Source organism: Podarcis cretensis (genome assembly GCF_951804945.1).
Source record: "Podarcis cretensis genome assembly, chromosome: 6".
Taxonomy (NCBI): Eukaryota; Metazoa; Chordata; class Lepidosauria; order Squamata; family Lacertidae; genus Podarcis; species Podarcis cretensis.
The window spans coordinates 58,312,352-58,321,739 of NC_137175.1; the positions used below are offsets into that span (position 1 = coordinate 58,312,352).

At 42.3% G+C, this 9,388-nt stretch overlaps 1 protein-coding gene across 3 annotated transcripts; it reads right to left on the bottom strand.

The window, feature by feature from the left end:
* Positions 1-50: 50 nt before the first annotated feature.
* CZIB (CXXC motif containing zinc binding protein) lies at positions 51-9,126 on the bottom strand. 3 transcript variants are annotated; one of them, XM_079980809.1, is made up of 8 exons: positions 8,920-9,123; positions 8,744-8,827; positions 7,332-7,388; positions 6,508-6,589; positions 4,668-4,699; positions 3,627-3,704; positions 1,470-1,535; positions 51-481 (listed from the first exon to the last, which is right to left on the bottom strand). In XM_079980809.1, the coding sequence occupies exons 1-8, from the start codon at positions 8,923-8,925 to the stop codon at positions 404-406; spliced, it is 483 nt and encodes a 160-aa protein (XP_079836935.1). In that variant the 5' UTR covers positions 8,926-9,123; the 3' UTR covers positions 51-403. The 3 variants fall into 3 exon arrangements, with proteins under 3 accessions (XP_079836935.1, XP_079836936.1, XP_079836937.1); XM_079980810.1 differs by lacking the exon at positions 8,744-8,827 and having other exon boundaries at positions 8,920-9,126; XM_079980811.1 differs by lacking the exon at positions 8,744-8,827 and having other exon boundaries at positions 8,888-9,123.
* Positions 9,127-9,388: the final 262 nt, after the last annotated feature.

Here is a 9,388-nt window from a genome sequence, read left to right on the forward strand (position 1 = left end):
ATTTCAAAATACATTTCTAGGTATAAGGCACTTGCAATTATACATAAATGTGAGAGAAGCCAAGAACTTTAATGGCAATAATAGTTATTACAATAGGTGAGCGAGCATCTTTCCCACCCTCCTATGAAAGCTCTTGGGCCTTACATGAATAAACGTTAATCAAATTCTTTGAAGAGGCAATCCCAGCATTAACCAAACTGTAAGCATGATTAAAAACTAGTATATTTTTCTGCATAAATATTCTTATTTGCATTTATTCTTTAGAGTTTGGTATAATAATAAAGCTAAGCCCACAAGTGTTGAAAAATAAATCCTGCAGAAAGTATAAGACTTTTATTCTAGGTTCTGTAAAGACAATTTAAACATGGCCACATAGAAAATGATCCCACACAAAACAAAAGCTTCAACATTTGACAAACCTATGTGTCACTTCATAGATGCCAACAGATTCCTTTATTTTTTCATCGTAGTCATTCCAGTCCTGTGGAGTTAAATACACATTACAATTTTAGAATTCTCTGCTTAGGAGTCCAGCCTGAATTTCAGGCACATTATGAACTTCCTTGCAACCCTAGTATTTTTTTTAAAAAAATTAGCTTCGTTGAACATCTTTAGTATAAGGAATCAGATTTTCTGTGTGTGAAGTCCAGTCTTACTTGCCATCTCCCCTAGTTGAAAGGATTAAATTGGTTGAGCTATTGGTGGGTCACCAGACAGACTGATCTTTGTGCCAAGAAATGGAGCTGATCCAGACACTGCTGCTCACAGCTGAGGAAGGCTATGTGTGAAGATTTGCTAGCCTGAGTTTTCCAAGAGTTTATCTGACACCATCTAACACTACAAAGAACAACAGTGAAGTCAATCTGAATTTGTATTCCTGGGACTTGTATTTTTGCATATATTAAATACTCCAGGGATACACCTGTCCCTACATTATACTACCACAAGGTTGGAGTTTCTCTGCAACTTCTCATGCCGCTCCCATGGGAGCTTTCTTTGGTATATAAACAGCAGTGTTAGAAAGATATTCTTGCTGATACTGTGATTGAGAAAGAGCTCACACCCCCCTTGCCAGAAATCTTGAGGCTGCCCTGGTATCATTCTGGCTGCTATTTCTGTAATTAAAAGATGCCCTTTATTTCTATTAACATTACATCTAGTTTGGCTGCAAGAAGGTAAAAGGAATATCGAGAACCACAAAGTCCAAAGAAGAAAGACTGCCACGTAGAACCTGTCAGATGAGAGGCTTGATTCAAAGTGATCCTGCCTTTACTTGAGAGCGCTCCCCTGTTTAGCACGAAGCAAGCAGGATAATCTCTTCTGGCCCCAAAAACTTTATAGTGGTGGATTCATCTAATATAAGGATGCAGGGCTAACTTTTCAAATGGAAAAGTTTGAAAAGTCTGTTTGGGTGGGTAGAGGGGCAGGTGAGGTTATTTTAATATTATTTTTTTTTTCACAGACAGTACCTTTTCCAACAAGTTGATGTCATCAAAACGTGTGCCAGATTCTGCGCCTTCTGCAGAAAACCCAGCCTATAAACATAGAAATCTCTTTAGAACACAGCCATATGGGGAACAATACAGGTGGAAAGAAACAACAAAGGAACTCTCCTGTGTGACAAAGGGGATCTACACATAACTATATAGATCTATATAGAACTATACATTCCTGCACCAGATCTGAATTCTTGGAAACACAGCTGAGATGCCATCCATGGGGACAGCTGTGTGGGAAGGACCATTGCTCATTGGTTCAGCAGCTGTGTTGCATGAAAGTAGTCCCTGAAGGACCAGTCATTTTGGACTCACAGCTGTCCATGGAGACACAGGTTAATTCTGTGTCCAGGGCGGCTGTCTACCAACTCCACCTGGTATGCAGGCTAAGACCCTACCTGCCCGCAGACTGTCTCGCCAGAGTGGTGCATGCTCTAGTTGTCTCCCGCTTCGACTACTGCAATGCGCTCTATGTGGGGCTATCTTTGAAGGTGACCCGGAAACTGCAATTAATCCAGAATGCGGCAGCTAGACTGGTGACTGGGAGTGGCCACCAGGACCACATAACACCGGTCCTGAGAGATCTGCACTGGCTCCCAGTATGTTTCCGAGCACAATTCAAAGTGTTGGTGCTGACCTTTAAAGCCCTAAACGGCCTCGGTCCAGTATACCTGAAGGAGTGTCTCCAGCCCCATCGTTCAGCCCAGACACTGAGATCCAGCGGTTCCCTCATTGCCAGAAGCAAGGCTACAGAGAACCAGACAGAGGGCCTTCTTGGTAGTGGCGCCCACCCTGTGGAACACCCTCCCTTCAGATGTGAAGGAAATAAGCAGCTATCCTATTTTAAAAGACATTTGAAGGCAGCCCTGTTTAGGGAAGTTTTTAATATTTAATGCTGTATTGTTTTTAACACTCGATTGGGAGCCGCCCAAAGTGGCTGGGGAAGCTCAGCCAGATGATGATGATGATGATGATGATGATGATGATGAATTCCTGGCACGTCTAGGGAAGGCTTTGAAAAGACTCCATGCTGAAATCCTGGAAGGCTACCTGTTGATCTGTCGCAGCAAAAAGCAGACTCTTGTGGCACCTTAAAGTCTAAATCCCACATCCAACTAAGTTTTGCTCATCCTGATGACTCTAACTTAGTCTACATCTATGACTAGCACTGGATTCAGCCCTAACAGATTTACTGCAGCACAACTTAAGTGTTTATTGCGTAAATATGCTCTGTGCTACAAGAAATCTTAAGTCTTTGTATTATGTAAGATTTTATAAAGAGATCCAAACACAGTATTTTGTTTAGTAGAGAACTGAAATTTTTGCTAGAGTGTCTCGAATGGGCCAGCTGCCCCCTGCTGGCTGTTAAAGGAACAAGCAGCCTTCAAACATATTACAGAGGAAATAGCAATGATCAGTGTAAATAATACAATGTATAATTCCCAATACCTATACTCCTTTCCTGGTAGATGCTAATAGAATGACTACCCCACCTCCTTCTGCAAATATACAGTGCTTCATCCATTTTTTAAGCAGGCTGCCTTTGGACAAAAGGAAAAAATTCGGGGCCACTGACCTTACAAGGTTTGTGGCCTGTGCAGATATAAAACTAGAACTTTTGTCTACATGAACATGTGGAGTCTCCTGTGCTGATTCTCCCTTATCCAGTCTCAGAATTTCCTACCACCTGCTGTGTGCTGAAAATTTGTAGGCTTTTGGGTGCCGCATAATTTCAGGATTTTCAGAATATACTGGGAGAAATTCAAGGAAGCACTAAGCAGTTTGCTCCATCAGCAGAAGCATTTATGCTTGTCTAACTGAACAATCTGCCCTCTCCTTCCCCCGCTCCACTCTGTTCCAGGGATTCCCCAACCCTCTCCATTGGCGGGGAGTCCTGTTGCACTAGCGGAAGTCCTTGCGTGAGCTTCTACTGTCGGTGGAATCCTACCCAATAGCTTGTAAATGTACCTATTGCACATACGACTTTATCAAGAAATACATGTCTAGGAAATCACCATCTGTCTCTTGTCTCCTGGTTGTGTTACTAGGTCCCAAAGGGACTATTTACTGAAAAGCAAGTTAAATTATAATTTAGGGTTCATGCTCAGCAGAACATTCATGAGAACTTGCCTGTGGTTGAAAGTCCACTGGTTCAAGGCCACGGCACTCAAACTCCACTATGGTCTTAAATGTCTCATTGTCTTCAGCCTAGGATGAAGCCAAAGTAACATCAGAGGAATAAAAATAGAACACAAAATTTCCAAAGTTATCATATCCCATAAAGATACAAAATAATGCAATGATTCGAACTTTTGTTGGTCTCCATGAATAGTTTCAGTCTCCCAGGAAAAGGAGAAAAGCAAACATTCAAGTGTTATTCAAAAAGGTAAAAGAAAATTCTACCTTGAACACTGAAGCTCATTTTAAGCTACAGGCTGTAGCGAAATAATCAACAATCAAATATCTGTTGAATCAAGCATGCATTGAGTAGGACAAATTAATAAAAATAGGTTACATCTTCCTATCCAATGGATTTGAAATATCCTCAGAATGTATCACTACATTTCTGTAGGGTTCTGCATGCTCAAATAATGCTTTCATGTAAAGCAGCACAAATATTTTCCCTTTCTATCCTAGAGTGGCAAAAAAAACCCAAACATTTGGGAAGGTCCTGTGATTGAATCACCCACAATGCAATTCTAGGCATAGCTACTCAGAAGTAAGTTCCAAGTTCAATGGAACTTATTTCCAGGTAAGTGTTTCTAGGATTGAAGACTAAATTAATCTGCCCAATTGCCTTCCTCACACTGCAGAACTGTTCCGCATGTACAACTCTAAGGGGATCTCACTACAAAAGGAAAACAAGAACACATCCGCCACTCAGCTTTCCATGTGCAGACAGAGAATCAACACAATATGAATTAGTATCCATCATAATTTGCTTGGTTCTCTATAGGCTGAGCTCCAACAAAATTGTCAGGGAGGCTTACAATGGGGAATCATAATGCAAAGATGAATGTATACCCATATGTAAATCCAGGTACTTGTGTTTATCTCCCATTTATAGTACTAGCCACATGCAGAGAGTCATACAAAACTGTGGCTGTGTGGATCAAGCCCAATAAGACCAGTATACCACATCCACAATAACAAAAATACAACAAAACTTACATTGTAAGGCTTCATTGTATGACATAAGATATCTGAAAGAAGTGGAAAATACATAGCAATGAAGCACATCTATGAAAGAACAGTGGAAATCACATTGTGTGCATCATTTCCTTTGGTATCGACCAGTTTTGAAAACCAGATGTCTCCACTTATAAATCCAGGAAAGGAGAAAAAGTAGATGACGTGTAGCTGTGCACTCCTAACCAAGTAAGTTCTACTGAATTCTGCAAAGCGAGTTTAAGACCGAAACCTGAGCCATTTACAGTGTGATCCTAATTCCCCCTCCTGCCAGTGAGGATGCCCACATGCCCTGTAACTATACAAGTTTTTTTAGCTAGTAAAGCAAAATGGAGGGGCTCCTCTGCTCAATCCACCACCACTTCCTAGCCCGGCATCAGGGGAGAGACAATCGGTTTGTTCTGTTGGCTCTCCCTTTCCAAGAATGGCAAGCTTCCTAAGGGAGGAAAGAAATGGCAACAGTTTGGCAGGATGCTTGTAAATCTTAGTTTAAATGGGAAATAAAATCATTGGAATACACACACACACACACACACACACACACACACACACAGAGCTTGGTTTAAGAACAGCTTAGTTTATGAACAACTTGGATTAAGAACACTGCAAACCCGTACGTAGTTGTTTCGGTTTGTGAACTTTGCCTTGGAAGTAGAACATGTTCTGCCTCCTGTTGAGTGTGCTCCATTTGTAAATTGAGTCCCCCGCTGCTATGGGAAAGCATGCCTTGGTTTAAGAATGGACTTCTGGGACGGATTAAGTTAGTAAACCAAGGTACCACTGTATACACATAAAAACAAACAAAACTGCTTAGCTACTTCACATTTGGCCCATTCAAAAATAGAATGTGAACGAATACATGGGGGTAAAGGCTGCAATCCTATGCATACTTACCTAGGAGCAAGCCCTATCGAACTCACTTCTGAGTAGACATATATAGAATTGTGCAAAAAAACCTGCACTGGAACTGAGCATTATTATGCCAAACAGTTAAGTCCTGTTTAGCTGTGCAGCACTTATAGTCACTTGGGCCTTGCAGTCATTTGCTGTTTATTGTCAGTTCCAATTACACGCTCCTTCAGCATTTAACTGAGCGTTTACAATCTGTACTGCAAACATCACTGCTGGCATGCCCAGCGCCCCTTAACATGGCTGCCTGTCAGAACTAGGCAAACTTCATGGGACTTTAGCTTGTCAGGGTACAAAAAAAATGTGTGTGGATGGGAATGACACAAACTGGGTCTGGCTGTTTTCCACAGGTTGCACACAGTGTCCTTATGAGACAGCATTTCTTACCTACTTCCCCTTTGCCCCTTGGATGTCATACAATTGTGCTTGTAGCATGGCAATACTGCAATGTCTGTGAGAAAATGTTGATAATAATAATAGAAGTCCACTTGAAAGGGGGTGAGGAGCGAGGCGGAATAGTAGTGTATTCAAAAATAGGAACAAGGGAAGAATAGACAACTAGGCTCAAATACAGCATAAAGCAAATGGAACCAGCAATACTGGAAGCAGAGATGGCATGGTAAGGATGATTTTAATAGTGACACTACACAACAGAAGTGAAAATCCTTATAAGGTTAGCAAAAATGGAATGCCACTTGTTCCAGCTTGGAATAAAGCTTGGAAAGATTGTACTAAATAGTTCCTGGCTTTGGGGGAATATTACCCCCCCCATTGTATTTTCTTAGAAGATATCTCTCTAATTTAGTATATTCTGCCCTCCATTTTGAAAATCTAACTGGGTCCCACAGCCTGCAGAAAATCAAGTTTTTAGCTTCTTTGTGCCTTTGGCATGGAGGTGCATGAATAGGCTTACCTATGGAGTTTTCTCGGGAGCACAGTTTGCATTTCTGCACCATTGTGGCACTTCCTCTGCCTCCTTTGAGAGGGTGGCTGTCCTAAAAAAAATGTCAAAGGGAGGCATCAAGATCAAGGCATTCACAGTTTAGAGAAGAGACATCAGGAAAGAAAGTTATTTTCCCCAGCAATAATGGCTAATCCTAATCCTGTAAAGTGTTGGCTAAGGCTGATGGAACTGTAGTCTAAAGCATCTGCAATTACCTGAGAAAATGCCTAAAAAATAACCCACCTTGTACATATAACAAAAGTCCATTTCCCTGTGTGTTGGAGGGGATGTTAAGCTTCCACATGCATGCAGTTAATCTGCAAGAGATTTTTTGAACATATAAGCTATGGGATATATAGAATGCTGTGCCAGTTGGCTTCCACAGCATCAGCTGGATTTCCATTCCCCCTCATCCTCATGTGCTCCAGAGATCTACTCTAGAGAAGACTGAAGCTGGAGGGGCAAGAAAGGAAGAGAAAGCTCTGTTGCACACATGCAAATCTATTGCTACAGTGGAGCTGTAGTGTTAGATACCATCTTATATAAATGGGTAACAATTATACATTTTTTATATTTATGAAGATCACACCTCCCAAGGGCTCCTTCTAGATTCAGGCTGAATCTGTTTGTTCAGACTTGTTGATTTGCCACCGAAGAAGATTTATATATAATCATTTTTCTAGAAGTAACTTTATCATTTTCCAGCATCATTTGAGTCAAATATAGATCTGTGTATGTCACACAGCCAACAAATGGATAACTTAGCATGCTTGTGTTGTAGTTCTGAGACCTACCATTAATCGTAGATATTGCCATTTTTCTGAAACCTCAGCACAGTTTCCACACTTCAACTGAAAAAGTAAAGAAAACCAGACGCAAATAATGAGACACTTAGTGGAGTCAACAGCAGAACAGGTAAACAAAAAATAATGATGATGTTAAGATTCAAAAACAAAGGTATGCAATGGACACGAATCGCAGAAGTAGCACTCCCATGAAAATGAAGACCACAACAACTTAAACCAACAATTTTCATATGGTTGGAAATTAGCCCCAGATATAGCACAAAAGCAGTCTCTCAGATCTGAGAGGCTTCCTAGAATGAATTATAGAAGGGAAATGTTCTATTGTGGTGCACAAGGACGGAATTTCCACCCTTATGTTGCAGAAATGACATACAACTGCATTTGCTGCAGCCCAAATTGGTCCAAACCTGTAAGTCTGCACTTTCACTATAATCATGACTACAATATTTATATATCAGACAACACAATCATAGGTATGATTATCCAGAAACAAGTCCCATTGAGTTTCCAACAGTAAGTGCACAGCACCCATAGGTGTGGTGGGGCAGCATGAGAGGGCATTGCTTGCATATTCATTTGAAAGCATGCTAGTTGCCAACTGCATGACAGAAATGCTAACAAAGAGCAATAAGATGGCAAAAAAGAACCAGTGAGATGAACATAGTACACAATGCAATGGTGAAAAAAATGTCTATAGCAGCATTTGTAGTGTCGGGGCTCAAGGCAAGCTACGAAACAATATCCATATCCACTGATTTAATAAAATGATCCCTGATCAGAAGGTCGGCGGTTCGAATCCCCGTGATGGGGTGAGCTCCCGTTGCTCGGTCCCTGCTCCTGGCAACCTAGCAGTTCGAAAGCGCGTCAAAAGTGCAAGTAGATAAATAGGTACTGCTCTAGCGGGAAGGTAAACGGTGTTTCCGTGCGCTGCTCTGGTTTGCCAGAAGCGGCTTAGTCATGCTGACCACATGACCTGGAAGCTGTACGCTGGCTCCCTCGGCCAATAAAGCGAGATGAGTGTCGCAACCCCAGAGTCGGCCATGATTGGACCTATTGGTCAGGGGTCCCTTTACCTTTACCAGATGTATGGGATATTGGTTGTGGTTAGTGAGGAGAGAAAGGCACTCTGCAAATACTTACAATGTACCAAGAGCCAGCAAATCCCACTAACTGAAGGCTTAGGTCATGTAATAACATTTCCTGCCACTTTTAACACTGCTAAATTCAATGTGGTTTTAATGTTTCAGTATAAACGAAGAAGAAATCCTTCGGCCAGTAAACAACATCGACGTGCACGTTAATAGCAATACAGGAAATATTGTCATTGCAAACCAAGTGCATGGGGCGTTTGCGTGTGTGTGTGTATAGCGTGCCCAGGTAACACCCGTCGAAGGCCCTACCTTCAGATACCATCGGAAATCCTCCCCCACCGGCCGGAGATTTGTAATATTTTCCAGAGTGGCTTTGAGCTGCAGCCCGATCTTCTGCAAAGAGAAGTCACCGTGTCAGCTCATGTACTCGAGGCATTCCCAGACCCAGCTCACGTCGCCTTTGCACAAGTGAAGCTTTCTCTTACCCCCATGGCTTCAGGTGGCCAGAGGAATGCCTCGGAGGCGAGCGAGCCTGCTTTCCTCCCCAAACACGGGCACTTGCAGGATCACACGTGAGCTACGAGGTCTTTGCAGGGACCCAGCGTCTCTCAGAGGGCGGGGCCGCTGTGAATCAAGCCTCGCGAGACTTGATACATTGCCGTTTTCTTGTGCCTCCCGTGTTGCCCAGCCCTATTCGTCTGTAAAGGGCGCCGAAGCTGGAACTTGCCCTTACTCAAGATGGCTGCCTCTCAGCTAAACTAGATAGTCGATCCATTAGCCAGCCTATCCTGAGGAGGCGTCCAGGAAACAAGGATGAGGTGGTTGAGATTCAATACTGCGTGAGGTGGATTACATGCCAGCGATAGATAGCCACCCAGAGTTTAAATAGGAAAATGCCTCTTGTTTTAAAAGCACTTGCCTACACACCACTGAACCCAATGTGTTTTGACTATA

Coding starts and splice junctions, on each gene's coding strand:
- CZIB (XM_079980809.1), bottom strand. Junction 7,389..8,743: donor ATTTCCGATGGTATCTGAAG/GTAGGGCCTTCG, acceptor TTACTTTTTCAG/TTGAAGTGTGGAAACTGTGC. Junction 4,700..6,507: donor CTCCCGAGAAAACTCCATAG/GTAAGCCTATTC, acceptor CACTTCTTTCAG/ATATCTTATGTCATACAATG.